Source organism: Erpetoichthys calabaricus (genome assembly GCF_900747795.2).
Source record: "Erpetoichthys calabaricus chromosome 1 unlocalized genomic scaffold, fErpCal1.3 SUPER_1_unloc_7, whole genome shotgun sequence".
Taxonomy (NCBI): domain Eukaryota; kingdom Metazoa; phylum Chordata; class Cladistia; order Polypteriformes; family Polypteridae; genus Erpetoichthys; species Erpetoichthys calabaricus.
This window is the reverse complement of record NW_026261598.1, coordinates 266,807-286,502: the sequence shown is the minus strand read 5'-3', so window position 1 is coordinate 286,502 and position 19,696 is coordinate 266,807. Positions and strand designations below refer to the sequence as shown.

General features: G+C 41.7%; 1 protein-coding gene and 1 long non-coding RNA gene across 9 annotated transcripts in view; one reads left to right on the top strand and one right to left on the bottom strand.

Annotated features, from left to right (window-relative positions):
• Positions 1-19,696, top strand: part of LOC114644341 (NACHT, LRR and PYD domains-containing protein 3-like) — a 99,399-nt gene that overhangs the window by 30,318 nt on the left and 49,385 nt on the right. For 3 of the 7 annotated variants that reach the window (XM_051921944.1, XM_051921943.1, XM_051921942.1), the window contains 2 exons: positions 82-255; positions 5,639-5,815. The exons of 1 other annotated variant lie outside the window; for it this stretch is intronic. In XM_051921944.1, coding sequence (XP_051777904.1) covers positions 82-255; positions 5,639-5,815 — 351 coding nt within the window. The remainder of the gene's footprint in view (positions 1-81; positions 256-5,638; positions 5,816-19,696) is intronic. 3 more of the 7 variants (XM_051921947.1, XM_051921946.1, XM_051921948.1) reach the window with 2 other exon arrangements.
• LOC127526437 (uncharacterized) overlaps positions 77-19,696 on the bottom strand; it is a 55,760-nt gene continuing 36,140 nt past the window's right edge. The window contains exons 2-3 of one of the 2 annotated variants that reach the window (XR_007933985.1): positions 5,727-5,889; positions 77-169 (exon numbers count right to left, since the gene is read on the bottom strand). This is a non-coding gene — a long non-coding RNA (uncharacterized LOC127526437). The remainder of the gene's footprint in view (positions 170-5,726; positions 5,890-19,696) is intronic. The other variant, XR_007933984.1, reaches the window with a different exon arrangement.

Below are 19,696 nucleotides of genomic sequence, written 5' to 3'. Positions count from 1 at the left end.
GAGCCTCTCCTCTCCCATCCTGCATGTGTGACCTGAGAGACCCAATGTGTGTCCCTTACACTTCTCTCTTTACCTCCACAGCCTTGAGTATTGTCGTCTCACCTCCAGATGTTGCTCAGCTCTCTCCTCAGCTCTTTCTGCTCCACACTCACGACTGACTGAACTGAACCTGAGCGGCAACAACATGGAGGATTCAGGAGTGCATCAGCTGTGTGAGGGGCTGAGGAGTGAAAACTGCAAATTAGAGAAACTGAAGTAAGTGAACAACAAGTGTGTGTGTGTCTGTGTGTGTGTGTGTGTGTGCGTGTGTGTGTGTGTGTGTGTGTGTGTGTGTGTGTGTGTGTGTGTGTGTGTGTGTGTGTGTGTTTTGTTGAATTGTATTTCTGCTGACTTTATGGCTCTGACTGTTTTACCCCCACACTACAAATGCTGTGTTTAGTCAGGACAGACTGCAGTGTCAGATTTGGACAGACGGACAGATGGACGTGAGGTGGACTCACAGTAAATAAATGAAGACAGCATTGTGACCCTGAGCCCCTCCCCCACAGTGGCCACTGTCATTGTTCTCTCCATCCAGTCTTTAATTTTCTTTCTTGTCCCACAATGCCACACTTAATCTTGTCTCCCATCCTCCATTGTCACTTTCCTCCTTCACACTCCTCTGATGTCCTCACTAAAGTTTGTTAAAGTTACTAAAACAGAATAAGAAGGAGAAACACTGAGAGTGGGGGCAGAAGAGCTGACCAGAGTGGCTGTGAACAAACTGGAGAAGGACTAAGGTGACAGACAGGAACAATGAGTGTAGGACATCAGAGAAAAGGAGAGAAGGAGAGAAAGAGAGAGAAGTGAAAAGAGAAGAAAAAAGAGAAATAAAAGAAGAGGATTAGGAGAAGGAGTGAGAGCTGAACATACAAAGGAACTTGAAGAAAGGCCGAGAGCAGCAGTAGGAGTTACCAGCCAACCACAGCATGGAGTCGGCATGTCCTCCCAGTGTCTGTAATGGTCTCCTCCAGCTTCTCTGGTCATCTTTAACAGTTCAAAGATCTTCATGTTAGGTGGATTAGTGATGATAAACTGATCTGTGTGTGTGTGTGTGTGTGTGTGTGTGTGCGTGCGTGCGTGCGTGCGTGCGTGTGTGTGTGTGTGTGTGTGTGTGTGTGTGTGTGTGTGTGTGTGTGTGTGTGTTCACCCTGTGATGGACTGGCCTCCTGTCCAGGTGTTGTTCCTGCCTTGTGCCTGATGCATGCTGGGATAGGCTCCAGCTGTCAAATTGACCCTGCTCAGGATAAGCAGATTAGTAACTTGGATGGACTAATGGTGACTGATGTTGATCCTGAGTGCACAGCCAATGATCTGAGTTTACCAAACACCACAAACTTCATTCAACTGAATGAACAAACAACTGACTGGTCAGCAGAGACACAAGGCATTATGGGTAACAGAAGGAGTGGGAGAAAGAAAAGGAGATGGGAACTGAGGACTTTGGAAAAGAGGAGTAGGAGAAGAGAAAAGAACTGAGAACTGGAAATAAATAAAGGAGGGCCGTGAGAGGGCTTCACCACCAGAGGGGAGAGCTGAGCGGAGGACTTGAAGACCTGCAGATTTGGCTGATTGTTATTTTTATTATCACTTCCTGTTTGACTGATGCCTTTAAACAAGGTGGCATAAAACATTTGAGATACAATTGATTCCATGTCTTTGATTTTTAAGTCGGAGTGACAGGCAGGTGAAGTGACTCTCTTGTGGTCACACAGTGTCAGTGGCAGAATTTAAACCCGCAACCTCAGAGTTTGAAGTGTTTGATCTGTCATCATGGAATAAACTTCATCCATGATGCCAAGACATCTTTAGAAAAGGCAAAACAAATCATAAAGGATCCCAGTCAAACAACATGGACATTTGTCTCCCTCCTTTCATCAGACAGGTGCAACTGAACTATGAACACCTGAACAGTGAGATTTAAGAGCAGTTTCTACACCTCAGTAATAAGGCTGCTGAACTGTCATATGTCTGTAATCAAAGGAGTGAATGAAGTGGCACAACATCTGAGGTTCTTGTGTGTGTGACGTCACACTTAGTATTATCCAGTGGGATTGTTACGATTAGATTGAAGGTTGAACTTTAACTCTGTCTGATGTTTTATGTTGAACTTTGTCTTCCTGAGTTATGACAAAAGGACGGCATGGTGGTGTAGTGGTAGCACTGCTGCCTCGCAGTTAGGAGACCCACGTTTGCTTCCTGGATCATCTCTGCGTGGAGTTTGCATGTTCTACCCGTGTCTGCGTTGGTTTCTTCCCACAGTCCAAAGACATGCAGGTTAGGTGCGCTGATGATCCTAAATTGTTCCTAGTGTCTGCTTGGTGTGTGTGTGCGGCCTGCGGTGGGCTGGCGCCCTGCCTGGGTTAGTTCCTGCCTTGCACCCTGTGCTGGCTGGGATTGGCTCCAGCAGACCCCCTGTGACCCTGTATTAGAATATAGTTGGTTGGATAATGAATGGATGGATGGATGGATGGATATGAAAAATTAGTAGAAGGACTAAAAAAACTGAACTCAACACCACTGAGGCCTTTACTGGATGGAGGTCAGCTGGTCAATGTCACCAGTCAGCATGTCAGGTCTGAATGGCAGAGGACAGAAGTGTCACATGTCAGTCTTGTCCTCACTGTCCATTATGTCATCGATCCTAAAGTCCGGTCCAGTCTGTGTCCTTAATGGTGTCACTATAAACACACAGAGTGTTCTCATCGTCTGGTTAGTGTGACATCAGAAGAGTCCATCAGGATAAACAGTCGAGTATCAAGCTCTCCAGTGTCCAGCAGTGACCCTCATGCTGCATGGCGTCCTACAAATCAGACAAAGTGCATTCAATTCAATTCAGTTTTATTGTCCTAAGAGGGTAATTTAGTTTTTTATCAGGTTTTACAGAGGAGACCACAACATAATGTTAAGGACACGTCACAAAATACACAGCCATCAAACATAAACTTAGTACAAATAAATAAAATATAACAGTGAGTATAATACGTCTGGTAGAACATATTAGACATCAAAATTAAACCAACGTTTAGTCTTAACTGATGACTGATGCAAATGCTACTCTTCATCATCCCATGATTTAAGGATGTGGGTGTTTATTAAAATTTAATTTATTTAAAAGATTAATAGCAGTTGGAGTGAAACAGAATTTGAAATGGCTGATTTTTATGCTTAGAAATTTGAACCTGTGTCCTGATGGTGAAACCTGGAATTGTGAATGTGGCGGACGAGTCGTCTCTAACAGAATACCTTCTGCTGTCTGTAACACTTGCCTGTTAAACACGTCTGTGAGATCAGACTGTCCAGTCCTTGTTATTTTACTGCTCCATTTTACAATTTGTTTATTCTCTTTTTGTTTTTGACATTAATATTTCCAAACCAGGCTAGCAGTTTATAAATACAGAAAGACTCAATACTGTCAATGATCTCCACTGCCTGCTCTTTCGTGATTGTTTCTTGTTGGTGACTGGTGCTGCTGTGATGGGTGACCTCGGCCATTAACCGGCTGGAAGGACCAGGGGAGAGAGCAGCTGTGAGGCACTACCTCCTCTGGGATGCTAGAGGGCAGCCCTTCTGGGTGACTGTGGCACCATGGATTCCGGCAGGGCACGATGGGACTTGGAGTTTGGTGAAGCCCATTGTGTTCTGTGGGGGGTGCCAGGAGCTGCAGAGCCCTACAGTGGACTTCCATCACACCTGCGAGTGATTTCAGGTAATACCGATGATCCACATGGAATACACCCAGGAGTTGAATAAAAGGAGCTGCCTGACTGAAATTTGGAGAGCCAGAGTCGGGGGGAAGTGGATGAAGAAAGAAAGAAAGAAAGAAAGAAAGAAAGAAAGAAAGAAAGAAAGAAAGAAAGAAAGAAAGAAAGAAAGAAAGAAAGAAAGAAAGAAAGAAAGAAAGAAAGAAAGAAAGAAAGAAAGTTTTTGTCTTGAGGACATTGTGCTCTTCATAGGGAAGTGCTTCCACAAGTATAAATAAAGGTGTGCTGTGTGGCAGTTTGTGCCCGGCATGCCTTTGATGAGGTCAGGACGGCTGTACACAACCCTGTGATCCACAACAGTTGAGCTGTTGCTGTCCCCTTTTTCCGATGACTTCTGTGCTTCCCTTAAAAGTCTCTTTGAGTCTTTGATTGCCCTCAGATATTTATGACTGTCAATGATCTCCTCTGCCTGCTCTTTGGTGATTGTTTCTTGTTTGTGACTGGTGCTGATCCTAAGTTTGATTATTAGTTGGTTGTAGAAAAGATTCACCCCACCAGTTCACAAAATCATCTCCCACTGGACCAGGACTGGTTTCATTCACACTCAGTAGGCTAACAATCACTGAGTCATCAGCACATATTAAGATGAACCTGTCCTCAAATTTACTGAGACCACCATTAGTGTAGAGGAGTACAAAAGAGGAGAAGAAACAGATATGAGGGGACCTGTGGGTGAGGACAACATGTCAGACAGACAGCCATTGACTTTCACTCTTCAAGTCCTGTCTTTTAAGTCAATCAGCCATCCTACCAAACTGAAGTCAAAATTAAATTCTTTAATAAGTCTCCGTGCAAGAAGGTGAGGCTGAATGGTGTTAAAGACTGAAGAGAAGTCTACAAACAGGAGCCTCACATGAGTCTTGGTGCTCTACAAGGGGCTACAAGAGATGAAGTAAAGTGACATAAGAACATAAGACATTTGACAAACGAGAGGAGATCATTCAGTCCATCAAGCCTGATTGTTTAGTTAATAGCTAAGCTGTCCAAATGTCTCATCCAGATTCTTCTTAAAGGACATCAAGGTTTCTGCTTCATCTTCATGTCTTGGTAGTTTGTTCAGAGTCACACAACTCTTTGCATATTGAAGTTCTTCTTGGCTTCAGGTCTTAAACGCGCTTCAGCTTAATTTCCACTGCTGTCCTCAAGTATGTGATTCACCCTTCAGCTGAAAGAATTCTGCTAGATCTCCTTTATCAATGCTTTTGAGGATTTTAAATACCTGGTTGAGGTCCCCACAAAGAAGTCTTCTCTGCTCAGAATAAGCAGGTTTAAGTCTGTCACAGTAGGACATGTCCTTCAGTCCCATGATGCACTTGGTTGTTCTCCTCTGCACAGCTTCAAGTGCTGTTATGTCTTTCTTGTACTGAGGTGACCAGAACTGCACACAGAACTCCAGATGTGGTCTCACTAGTGCATTATATAATTTGAGTATAATGTCCCTGCTGCTGGTCACCACTAGAGCTGCCAGTCCTGAGTGGTAAATGACAGACAAGAATTCCAGTTTGTCATTGTCACCCCGTGGTCACCTGTGACAAGTCCATCTGGTCACATGAGTGCAGGACGCTGTCAGTCTCAAGTCTGTGATGTTCTTATCCAGTGTTGATGTCCACATGTCAGTCTGAAAGACTTGGCACCAATCAGTCCAGCGTGAAGGCAGGAGACCCTGTCAGGTATATAGCGCCTTACTTTATAAGAATGGCAGTGGTCTCGCGTTCACACTGCACTTCAAGGAAAAGTCAGAAAATAAGTGGCCATTGAACCTTTGTGTTGTTTGTCCTTCTGTCTGTCTGTCTGTCTCTCCTCATGTCCTCACTTCTCTCTCTTCTTCTCCACAGCCTGACTCTTTGTGGTCTCACCTCCAGATGTTGCTCAGCTCTCTCCTCAGCTCTTTCTTCTCCACACTCGCAACTGACTGAACTGAACCTGAGCTTCAACAACAACATGGAGGACTCAGGAGTGGATCAGCTGTGTGAGGGGCTGAGGAGTGAAAACTGCAAATTAGAGAAACTGAAGTAAGTGAACAACAAGTGTGTGTGTGTGTGTGTGTATCTCATGAATTTTATTTCTTGTCACATTATCGCTCTGACTTTTCCACTCTCACAACACAAACGCTGTGTTTAATCAGGACAGATTGTAGTGTCCCTTATGGACAGACAGATGGACGTGAGGTGACACAACCACAGATTTCCTTTTAATAATTCAATTCATAAAGACAGCATTGTGACCCTGAGCCCCTCCACCACACTGGTCACTCTCCTCATCCTCTCTGTCCAGACTGTTGTTTTATTTCTTGTCCCACAAGCCCACGCTGTCCATTCTTTATTTTAATCTCGTACTTGTTCCTGTCCTCCATTGTCACTTTTCCTCCTTACACTCCTCTGACGTCCTCACTAAAATTTGTTAAAAATCACTAAAATAGAATAAGGAGGAGAAACACAGTCAGTGTGAGGAGAAGAGATGACTAAAGTGACAGAAGACAAAGAGGAGTGGACAGCTAGAGCTGGACTGAAATGACAGATAAGGACAAGGAGAATAGAATAGCAAAGATAAGGAGAGACGAGAGAAGGAGATGAACAGAATGAAGAAATGGACAAATAAAAGTGGAGGACAAGGCAGAGTACAAGTAGAAGGAGAGAGAGGAGGACAGACAGAGGAACAGGAGGAAAGGTGGACAGCAGCAGTAGAAATGACCAGCCAGCCATACACAGAAAGAGAAGGTGACAGGGAGGAGAGGATTAGGACTGAAGGCAGTGTGGACAGTAAGGTGGGAGACACAGGAAGTGACTGCCATTATAGCCAAGTGGACTGAACAGGCCGACATCATTCTACAAGACATAACCCCCAGGTCTACACAGGACATCGACATATATCTGTCAGTGGGCTTAGTGACCGACAGGTGGACACACACATCATGTGCAGTAGACGTCAGAGACACTGAGAGGATTCTGGGAAGGTGACCTCAGTGGGCGTGTCAGTGAGAAACTCCATTGTGAGGAGTGGCGCCCTCTTGTGTTTGTAACTCACACTTGTGTCTCTTGTGGGACATTAAAACAAGAATCTCACCACATGATCAGTGTAGGCTGTCACATGACTTTCTCAATAATCCAGTATATAGCGCCTCTTCTGATATTTTTATACACACATGGTCTTCACTGATGTCATCACAGGTCCAAACCCTCTGCCTCACAAATCCTTCTTTTGTCATTTCACTCAGTCAATGCCAGCAGACAATCAAACAGTCGACTGGAGATGTGAATAATTTGACGTCACTAAGGTCACCTGTCACACTAGTCCTGTGCCCCACTGGTCACTGTGGTCACTGTGTGATTCTCTTTACTACTAAATACAAAGCTGTGTGGTGACACACATCAGGGGTCAGTGGCTCTGTGCAGGTTATTAAGTTAAAATGGTGGACTCAGAGGAGCGTAGGTGGATGTGGTAGTGTGGGGGAGCAGAGCAGCGCTGGAGTGTTGGTGGTGAATTGGCGGAGCGCACTTTACACCTGCAGACACGTGTGGTTCAGCCAGTGTCCTCATTAGTGTTCTGGGGTGTGGAGTTAGACACCTGCACCCCAGTGAGTTTAAAATGAGCTGAGCAGGATAGTCAAGAACAAAACTGAACAGGAAAGAAATAAAATGATGGAGATGGAGGATAAATGAGGAATAAAATAAATGCAGAAATGCAGCTGAGCTGATTCACTGGAGCAGAGGCAAGTGGTCGAGAAGTGGCCGTGAGAGGAGTGAGCACATGGCGCTCAAGGGGTAAGGTCAAAACCTGCCTCGTTTTAATCTATGGATTATTTATTGATTGTTAACTGTGATTTTAACATCCACTAATGAAGACTATTTTTATTGGGGAAAATTATTATGTTTATCCATCCATCCATCCATCATCCAACCCGCTATATCCTAACTACAGGGTCACGAGGGTCTGCTGGAGCCAATCCCAGTCAGCACAGGGCGCAAGGCAGGAACAAACCCCGGGCAGGGTGCCAGCCCACTGCAGTAATTTATTTATTTGTTAACTTATTCACTGAAGAAGCACTTCACTTTATTTAGGTTTTGAACACTTCATTTTGTTGTATTGTCAAACCATTAAGCACTTACTCCTTTTGCTCGTTTGTGTCCTTATTGCTCGGCTCTTCCTCAGACTTGACTATTGACGTCTCAGTTTCATGTGAGTGTGACAGCTGCAGGCCACCAAGGCCATCACAAGCCAGTTAAGAGCACGGGGATCAGAGAGGCCACAGAGGAGTCACAGGATGGCTTTAAGTCAACATATTTCAAGATCTTTAAAACAGACAAGTGGACATTTGCACAAAACAACTGCTAAGTACAACAAGGACAAACTTGGGTTCAAGCCTCACCTCAGGCGACTGGGCCAAGACAAACAACTGGGATGACTAGAAAAAGGCCCAGCACAGCTTGGAGAAAAGCAGGAGAGAGGATAAGAGGAAGAGCTGAGACAAGCTTGGGGACAATTCTGTGCATATGGCTATGTGACAAGTGACAACTAGTAACCCACAACAAAAAGAAAATGTAAAGTTGCTCAACCCACCTGACAGTCCAGCTGGACCAGTCCAATGGAAGATAAAAAAGACCACCGGACATTCACAAAGCTGCTGTTCACTTCTGCTACACCACATTAGGGGTGACTCAGGACAAAGTGACACCAAGTGACTGCACTTTAATGACATTTCCTATCCATTAAGTCATGAAGAAAAGGATATAGTGATTGTAATGTGATGACGCGATTTCAAGCTATCTCAAAATCACTTTCTGTAAAACTGCCTGTTCTTTCAAAGTGACATCCTGTCTATTATAAGATATCTTGAAATGTATTTCACATGTCTTAATTTGTATTGTAGACAGGTGAAAATGCTATTCCGATACTTGCTAAGTTAATGTCTTGTTAAAGCTATCGCAAGTTGCTTTTGAGATATCTTGAAATAAATTCTAAGATATGTCAAGTGAAGTAGAGACCCATTTAAAGATATCATGAAATGAATTTGACATTTCTAAAAATGTGTTTTAGGTCTTTCAAATAAAAGTAAATTTCAAGATATCTTAAAATAACTTTACATATGGTGGGCCAAATGAACATTTAGAGATATCTGGAAGTGCATTTTAGATATCAGTCAGTCAGTAAGTCAGTCAGTCATCATCCAACCCGCTATATCCTAACACAGGGTCACGGGGTTCTGCTGGAGCCAATCCCAGCCAACACAGCAAACAAGGCAGGAACAAACCCCGGGCAGGGCGCCAGTCCACCACAGGGCACAAGCACACACACACCAAGCACACACTAGGGACAATTTAGGATCGCCAATGCACCTAACCTACATGCCTTTGGACTGTGGGAGGACACCGGAGCACCCGGAGGAAACCCTCGCAGACACGGGGAGAACATGCAAACTCCATGCAGGGAGGACCTGGGAAGCAAACCCAGGTCTCCTAACTGTGAGGCAGCAGCGCTACCACTGCACCACCGTGCTGCCCATTTTAGATATCTCACAGTGAATTAAAGATATATGGAAATTTGTCTGTTTTGTCTTGGTAGAGTGATATTTTACTCTACTTTCCCTTTTTCTATTATTAATATGTAGCCTTTTTTAGAATGCCTCAAATCTCACAGACTTACCCCTGTTTATAAAGTATTGTACCATATAATTTCTCACCACCTTGCCTTCTACAAGTATAACCTCAGGCAATTAGGTGTAGTAAAAGACAAGCAGGAGTTAAATTACACTTTAAATAATGGATTATTGGTAATATTCATAAATAATAACAATAAGCGAAGTACACGTGAATACTGGCAACCATACAACCTGATAAATGGTGTTGTGTAGTTTCAGGTGGCACACAGACTTGTTAGTTACAGTAAGTGTCTCTAGTTAAGTCCTCATTTGTGGTCAGACATCTTCAGAACAGGCCGCATCCCTGTCTCAATATGGCTGCTGAGCTGTGCTCTTCATTGTGTTGTCCGTTTCAGTTCATGGTGTGAGATGCTCTTTCATCAGATATTTGTAAGAGAGAGAGAATGAGGGGTAAAGAAAACAAATTTATAGATTCTCTGTCCACACCCTACAGCCAGTAGGGCGTCATGGTACTTAAAGGCTTTTGATACAATCCAGTTCCAAACAGCCACACTTCAGACCAATGGGGCACAGAACACTGTCACACCTGCCCCTGTGAAACTTGGCAGTTAGGCAGCCTGGCTTTCCTGTGGGGTTGACTGAGAGACTTCAGCAGAGAAACACTCACTAAACTTGTTTGAGGCACTTCACCCAAACCTGTCGTAAAATTCCTAAAAGGGGGGGAATGGGTTCTTAAACCATCAAACCATTGCTGTTATTACCAATAATGTAACACTAATATTCCATTGCTTTGTCTCAGTTACAAATAAAGACATAAAAAATATTTATTAACTTGTATGCAAAATTTCACATCACAACAGCATCTATTTCAAGATATCTGAAATGCATTTAAAGATCTTCAAATCACCTCCTATTATTCATTCACTAGGACTTCCTGTCTATGTTAAGATATCTCCAGTTGTATTTGAGATATCACAGATTGCACAGGAAGTTATTTTAAGATATCTGAAAATATAATTAAGATAAATTAAAAAGCATTTGAGAAATCTTGAAATTCACTGTTGTTTGAGTTATGTAAAATACATTTTTAGATATCTCAAATCCATTTCATGACATCTTAAATTGGGTCTCTGCTCCACTTGAGAAATCTTAGAATGCATTTCAAGATATAATTGAGATTATTTGAGATATCTTTAAAAAGACATTAAATTGTTTCCAAATATCTCAATAGCATTTTCAGATATCTACAATACAACTTAAGACACCTGAAATAAATTTACGGATAACTTGAAACAGCATCCTGTCCACTTTCAGATATCTGAAATACATTTCAAGATATCTCCAAATGACATCCTGCGCCTTTCAAAATATCTGAAACACATTTTCAGATGTATAATTTCCTGTGCATTTCAAGATATCTCAGATGCATTTTGAAATATCTTAAAATAGAAAGGATGTCCCTTTGAAAGAATAAGACATTTTGCAGGAAGCAATTTTGAGTTTTCTTGAAAGGGTTTTGAGATGTCATGAAATACCCAGGAAATTATTTAGAGATTTCTGAAAATGTATTTGAGATATCTTGAAATTCAATTCAGATATCCCAAATTTTATTACAGATATTTTAAAATGTTAAGAAATGTATTTCAAGATATCTCAAGATGAGTTTTAGACATCTTAAAAAGTAAATTGCATTTTAAGATATCTGAAATGTATTTTGAGATATCACTAAATGTTATTTTGGCCTGCCATATTAAAATAGACAGGAAGTCCCATTAAAAGAATAAGAAATTTTACAAGAAAGGAGCTTGAGATATCTTGAAATGCACAAGGAGTTATTTTGAGATATTTAAAACTGTATTTTGGATATCTTGAAAGGCTTGCGAGATATCTTAAATTTTATTACAGATATCTTAGAATGTTAAAGAATTTATTTTAAGATATCTCAGAATGACTTTTAGATATGATATAAAGTAAATTGCATTTTAAGATATCTTGAATTGCATTTGAGATAGGGGTGCTGGAGCCTATGTCAGCTTGCACAGGGCACAAAGCAGGAATAAACCATGAACAGGATGCCAGTCCATTTCAGGGTTAACACCACCCACCTCAACCACACACACAAGCCAATTTAGTGTCACCAATGTACCTAACATGCACATCTTTGGACTGTTGGTGAGAACCAGAGCACCCGAAGGAAACCTACACAGACACAAGAAGAGCATACAAACTGCATACAGGGAAGACCCCAGACATGAACCCTGGTCTCCATACTGAGTGGGAACAGTGCTACGCTGTGTCACATTCCTACACATATCTTGAAATGCATTTCAGATATCTCAAAATACACAGCATATTACTTCAAGATATCTTGAAATCTATTTAAGATATCATAAAATGCATTTCCAGATTTCTTAAAAAGCAGAGTTATTTTAAATGTTAATTTGGTTTGTCATAGTATTTGCATACATTACCCAGGTTGGTGAATCTCCAATTCTTTGACACATTAATACTTGTCCCTCAACACCCACCACAAAAACATCCCATTGTGCACATTACTAGGTATTCTCAGTAAACTCAGAACATGGAAAGTCGTTGATTAAACAACAACCCTCTCAACCACAAGCAATCACCTAGCTGAGGATATGCAGACTTTTTCATTTTTTTAGAGACTTTTAATTAAAAAGTAAATAACAGGCAGAAACATTCAGAATTAATGAAAGAGAAGGTCACCAGTTGGACTAAAAGTATTTCTTGTGTGAATGGAGTGAATTTAACTGAGAGCAAAACACAATTTATTATTTTTATTTGTTATAAGTGAAACATTGAGATTTGCTTGTGTGGACGAAAAAGGCACACTGGAAAGCAGACAGATAATATTTTCTCAATTCACTTTATTTATTCATTCGGAGTCGCAGTAAGTAGAGATTCAAAAGAGCATAACTTATTGCCGCAAAGCTCAATTGAACCCTGATCAAAAGCCAGGAGGGGTTTTTTATACTTCAGCATCTCATGATTAATAAGACAGAAAGAACATCCTTATCAAAACAGTAAAGTTAAACAATATGTCTGTTGAGCTAAGCATTATCTGTGTTTTGGAAGCTAAGCACAGGAGAGACGCCTTTGCATAAACCACATGTACTTTCTGCAGCCTTGTGACCTTGTCCCTGAAACATTCACTCTGAGAAAGGGAAAAACAAGAAACAGCTTACATTTTATTCATCTGGACACTATTTCTCCTGAAACCTGGAATAACATATTTTTGTTAGTTCATAAGCCAAAGCGTCTCTCACTGGCAAGTTACAAAATAGTTATTATAAAAATTCTAATTTACTAAACACACAAAATACATGGTGCTGAGGAGAACATTCTTCTTCTACACTTGGAATTCAATTGTTCAAATCATTTCACTCCTCATCCCTTGACACTATTGTCAAAATGTGTCTGAAATTTACCAAAAGTAATACCTGAGAATGAATGAAAAGTGGTTAGGGAACTCAAAAAGCCAACTGCTAATTTTGAGCTTTTTGGACTCTCAAGATCTGGAGGTCCCGTCAGTGTCACTTACAGTATGTTCTGTTGTCCCGCCAGTAGAAAGGACATTGAATTTCACAATGTAGTCAGCTCTGTACCACAGACATGTGTTGTTACATGACATTACATTACAATTGGACTAGATGTAATATTGAGACTGAGACATACTGATGTCATCCTTGAAAATGGAAGAGAAGCGGCTGAAAAATTTGTGCTCTGAGGTGTGAGAGTTAATTAAAAATACATTTTGATCCTAAAAACTTGGTGTTTTGGTTTCCACTAAGGAGCCATGCAGGCATTTTTAAAGTTTTTTTTTCCCTGTAAAAAGGTTTATTTATGCCTTTCACTCGCCTGCACAGAAGTAAAAAGTGCTGAGAGTTTGGGGGAGCATTTGGAAAAGTTACTTTTACTTGTTCTTGTTATTTGCATTCCAACTTGTGTCGCCAAGAGCTCAGCTGACAGACGAGTTTCATTAAGACATCTATCAGACACAAGTGGTTGTAAGAGTAGACAAGACAATAAGAAATGAACCAGCAGTGGATATTCAGTAAGTGTGTTTCTCTAGATTGAACAGTTCTTAGCAGTCAAGAAGGTAGAGCAGTTAAGAGGGCAACAGTTTAAGGACAATTTAATACAATGAAATACAAAGGAATACAAATAGTGTGAGTTGGGAGCTTGTAAGTAAGTAATAAAAGGAGCACAAAGTTAAGAGAAAAGTAAAAAAAAAAATAAATTAGTAATCCACCGTCAAATTTAATAATGAGGCCAGTGCAGTGCAACCCCTGTTAGATATGGAACTTATTAGAGGACGGGTTGGAGCAGCCTGTAGTCTTCTATGATGGCTACATCTGCAGGAGAAGCCAGCTGACCAAGCACTTCAAGCTCAGGGTGACTGAACTGGAGGAGGAGTTGGCTGGCCTGTGTTGTTGTGGAGAATTGGTGGACCTGGCCCATGTGTCTTTTAGAGATATAGTGTGTACTAGGTGACGCTGGAGGAGACTCCAGACTAGAGAATTAGAGAAATGTGGGTCACAGTCACAAGGTGCAAGACAAAAAGTGCACACTGTCTGGGAGCATCAACCCCAGAACTGGAAGTGTGAAATTGTTTTCAGGGCCTTGCAGATTCTTAGGTGGTAGACAGGCATGAGGATCCCCAATGGACCACCTCAATAACAGTTCCTGGAAAGAGAGAGGTTGTGATAGTTGGGGACTCAGTCATTAGTGGGATTGAAGTGCCTTGAACACAATGTGATTCCTGATTTTAAGAAAGCCCTCCCCTTCCTTTTGATTGCTTTGGTAATGTTCATTATAGGGTATTTGGCATTAAGAGTTTTTAATTTAAAATGGTGTGTCAGGCTGATGGGCGTGGCAGCTCTTATGTGTAGTGATGAGATGAGCTGATTGTTTGTTACATGCAGCCAGAGTCACCTCAGCTCTTTTAACATTATGCAGGTTGTTTCGCAGAGAACCTGTGCCCAGTGGGATAAAAGGAGCCTGAGAAGGTTATATTGGGAGGAAGAGCGAATGTAGAGAAAAGCCAAGCAAAATGACCCCTTTTATTGACTAACTAAAAAGATTACAATATGCAAGCTTTCGAGGCAACTCAGGCCCCTTCTTCAGGCAAGATGTTGATTAGCTTAAACTTCATTATTTTCATAGTCATTCCACCTGTATATATAGCAGACATTAATTGGCAAAGCGAAATACATAGAAATATAAAGAAATAAACAAAAAGAAAGAAAACACTTTTAACATGATAATGAAGAAAACTAAAAATAGGTCAAAAATAAAGTTATATTAAACTTTCTATGAAGTGATAGATAAACGTAGTGGTAAACATATATAATGGACATAATTAAGGACAATACACATCATCCAAACAGACAATATTGGTCTGCTGATATGGTGACTGGAGGACAGACCTGCACAAGTTGCTTCGTAATGTCGGGGCACCATTTGGGTGTCCCCATTTAATGAAATAAAACAAAACGAAATAAAACTGGATGTGATGGCCCCAATAAAACACACCTTTTCAGCCCAATAGACAAATTTTCTTTGCAGTTGTATCAACACAATGGCACTTTCTCCATGTTGAGTTTCTGGGTCCAACAGCAGACTCCATCCTCTGGGGGTCTACAGCTTTTCAAGAGTCCCACCCAGAAGGACAGGTGCAGCTCTGGGCACTGCGGCTGAGTCAGTTCCCCTCATTTGGTTTCTTCTCAGAGCTGCAGGTGGATAAGGAGAGACAGTCAGTGTGAGCGCCCCCTCTCGTCTCAGAGTGGTATCACTTACCTCACAGAGACAGGAAGGTCATCTCCAGGTGGGCACACATGTGTGACAATACGTAGAACTGTCTGTTATGTTTACATGTATACTTCATAATTTTTTCATTATATATGTTTGTATGTATTGCTACATTTATCTGGAAGTTTTTGTTGTGATGTAACTGTGCTCTTCTTCATTATTTAAAAAATATTTATGATTGTTTATATTGTATTCTTTTTGGTTTATTATTTCTTTACATGTACTGTATATGCATTATCCTTAATAATTATTATCTACTTTATGTTTTTTGCTATTTTTTTTAATTATTACTCTTTACTAATTTGTCATGATACCACTGTGTTTTATGAGTTATTATAATTTCCTTACTGTTTATTTCACTTATTCTGTCTGTCGTTGGTGACACAGTGCCAGTACTGGTGCCTTGCAGCATGGAGATGACGGTTCAAGCCTAGTGCTCTCTGTGTGGAGCTCCCGTGTTCTCTGCTTGGTTTTCTTACACAGTCAAAGAACATGAAGGTTATGGGACTTGGTGTCATTGAAGTAGACCCGTGTGTGTGTGTGTGTGTTTGTGGTTGTGTTTCTGTGTTCACCCTGTGATGGACTGGTGCCCTGTCCAGGTGTTGATCCTACTTTGTGCCCAATAACTGATATGACAAACCTTGTCTGCTACGGGCGATGGACGTCTGAGGTGGAATCCGTTAGCAGTGGTGTTATTTTTCCGATAATTTTTTAAATAATTCGTGGTATCCCGAATTTACTCAACCCAGGGGGCATTCAATTATAGTATACTAGCAAAATACCCGCGCTTCGCAGCAGCGAAGTACTGCCTTAAAATTTTTATTAAGAAGAAAAATAAACCTTTTTAAACTGAGGGAAAATATACCAATAATTATTTGTTAAGGATCTCTTTGTATACCACATTGTCAGTTCGCCCCTCCGGTTGTAATATGACCAAGCTGTGCGCTGAGCTTACTCTTGAACATGCAACATACAGTTGGCCATGTGAAAAGCAATCTTGCCTCAAATCAATGTCAACCTTTTGTACAGTCTGTCCCTGAGACTTATTAATTGTCATTGTGAAGCAGAGCCTTACTGGAAATTGTAGGCGTTTGAATTGAAATGGGAGATCAGAGGGTATAACGGGGATGCGAGGAATAAAAACTCTCTCCACTGAGCCACCGCCAGTAAAAATAGTTGCCTCAATTAGGTTCTTTTGCAGGCATGTGACCTGAAGTCTCGTGCCATTACAAAGTTTCGGTGGCTGTAAGTTTCTCAGTAACATTATTGGTGCCCCAACCTTCAAAATTAGATTATGCTCAGGAGTGCCTGGAGGATTCAGAGTGTGGAGAAACTCTACCAGATAGTGCACCGCATCTTCCACTTCTACAACTGAATCCACAGACTGATATGTTTTCGGTTGTGAATGTAGTTCTTGAAGTAAAATGTGGTTTATAGTCATAGTCATGTAATTTCTTGGTGTCAGGATAGCTCTCTCCCTCAACCATGACACGTCGTTTTCATGGAGATTTCATAGATTGGGGTAAACATTTTGAAGAAGGCTTTGTAAGGTATTCACGAGGAGACAGAGATTTGTAGGAATATTTATTTTATAATTTTCTTGTATGAAGGTGCCATAACCTATACTCATCAGAAGAGCAGGGAACTCCCCGGCTTTTTTGTCGCCTTTCAAATGAACCCTCATGTTTATTCTTAAGGTAACAACATTGATTTGTGGCCATAGGTATGAAGACTCCAGAGATGCTTTAACTTCGTTAGCGCGTGTTCCTCTGGGCACGACTGGTAGGGTCTCCAGTCAGCAACACTGTCAAGCCTCCCATAAGTTTGTTGGTGTTTCGGATGTCTTGGAGGGTCCTTTCTAAAGCCTCAACACCTCCTCTGTGTGCCATAGTGCATTCATCCCAGACAATAAGCTGACAATGTCGAAGCACTTCAGCCATGTTGCTCTGGTTTGATATGTTAGACATGGGGAATTCAGTATGGCTGCGGTTCAGAGGCAGCTTGAAAGCTGAATGTGCAGTACTGCCACCCTCAAGAAGAGTTGCAGCAATGCCAGAAGAAGCCACAGCTGTGCCAATATTACCTTCCGCTTGGATTTTCGCAAGGAGAAGGTTTATGAGGAATGTCTTACCAGTTCCTCCTGGAGCATCAAGGAAAAACACCGTGCCAGTGGCCGAGACAACGATAGTCATAACTTGCTCATAAACTGTCTTTTGGTCACTATTTAGCAACAGCTCATTATTTGTGACTATATCGACCAATTGTGTGGTGTTGAAAGACGTCTTTTTCAAGTTCTCGGGATTTGACGTAACTTCTGCTAGTTCTCTGAAAGGTGAAGGCAAACCGTAATGATGAAGAGATTGACCTCCAATAGCAATCACGTAGTTTTCAAGCACCTGTAGACACTTGTTATAGATCAAATGTAACCACTGGTGGACTTCTGCTCGTATATGATCTCTTTCAGTCTGTCTCCTAACATCTTCTGCTGTGCTGTCTTTATGTTTTTCCCATATTTTTAAGGGGTTTTCTATTCGGCAGAAAACCAGTATGACAGCAAAGAGTTCAAGGATCTTATGAGGTGACCGAGACAGAGCAGCTTCCTGTAGACTCTCATCCCAGTTGATATTGTCCTGTAAAAAACCAAGTGCCCTGCAGGCCAACAGCATACTGATAAAGAAAATATTAAATTAAAGAGTGATAACAATGCAGGTATACAGATAATACAATAACTTTGAATAATGTTAACGTTTACCCCCCCGGGTGGAATTGAAGAGTCGCATAGTATGGGGGAGAAACGATCTCCTCAGTCTGTTAGTGGAGCAGGACAGTGACAGCAGTCTGTCGCTGAAGCTGCTCCTCTGACTGGAGATGACACTGTTCAGTGGATGCAGTGGATTCTCCATAATTGATAGGAGCCTGCTCAGCGCCCGTTGCTCTGCCACAGATGCCAAACTGTCCAGCTCCATGCCTACAATAGAGCCTGCCTTCCTCACCAGTTTGTCCAGGCGTGAGGCGTCCCTATTCTTTATGCTGCCTCTCCAGCACACAACCACGTAGAAGAGTGCACTCACCACAACCGTCTGATAGAACATCTGCAGCATCTTATTGCAGATGTTGAAGGACGCCAGCCTTCTAAGCAAGTATAGTCGGCTCTGTCCTTTCTTACACAGAGCATCAGTGGTTGGATGTAGGACACCATCAACTGTTCTGAGAGATTTGAAGGACGTGGGACCTGTGATTTCGTTGAGCCGCAGTTGAAGATGGTAGAATTCAGAGTTATTCGGGTGCAAAGTGTAGACCCGTCCAAGCACATTATCTATTTTCACTCCCAAATGTCCTGGTACAGTGTTCCCCTGTTTCCTCCGACAAAACATGTTGTTTGCCCACACATAATATGATGGAATTTCATTATAATGAAGTTGTTTTGCAAAATCATTGTGGTTGCAAAGGTCAAAGAACGCTAAAAGGGTTGTCTGTGGTGGATTGTGTACTTTATCGGCAACATTGTCTTCTGTGAAATAAATTCTTTGTCCGTTCTCAAGATGCACAGCAAGATGAACGACCAGAGGGTAACCTTCGTGAATGGTAAAACAGAAAATGCGCCAGGCTGCTTCAGAGCTACTAATGTAACGACCAGCTTCGTATCGAGATACTTCGTCATTTTGATTTTGTATTGTAAATACTGCCTGGTCACTTCCCTTGTTAACATACTTGCAGATGTATTTGATCGATTTTACTGAATTGAAAAATTCGACATTGATGTGAGCATTGAAGAAGCGGGACAGCACAGGACTATTAGGGACCACCCATCTGTTGTCGATATCTACTCCTTTGATGTTAATTGTATGACCTCCATCAGCAGGTGCGCGCCGGTGGTACCGAGGGTAACCATCTTCTCCGGTCTGAGTTTCTGAGATGAAGGGACGCGGGTACTTCTTACTGCATATTCCGTTGATCATGCAGGGTGAGTTGATATTATGAGGTCCACATGGGCCGTGAATCATGGTGGATTTTACTATTTTGTGGAGGGCAGGGTCAGTCTGTGGATCAGGAATATCCGCACGGATGACTTGATCGATGAGAACTGGTTTAATCCTATCTTTTAGCCACAATAGAATGTGTGCATGGGGAATACCTCGCTTTTGCCACTCTATGGTGTACATGTAGCAATTTGTACAGCCGAAAATGTTACTCTTCATGAGCAAGTCTATCATTTTGCGAATCTTGAGATGAAATACACGACTGATAAGGTCATGGCGATCATGAAGTTTTTGACGTGGAAGGAGAATTTCAGTGATGTCAGGCCATTTAGGATTGCAAGTAAATGTGATGAATAAGTCAGGCGGCAATAATGACGTACGTATGTCATTGCGTCTTGTGTACGCTCGTGCATATAGCGAGGTTCTCCAGTGAAGGAAGATGGTAATATCACAGCTTGACCAAGTTCTATTAAATCAGTGTC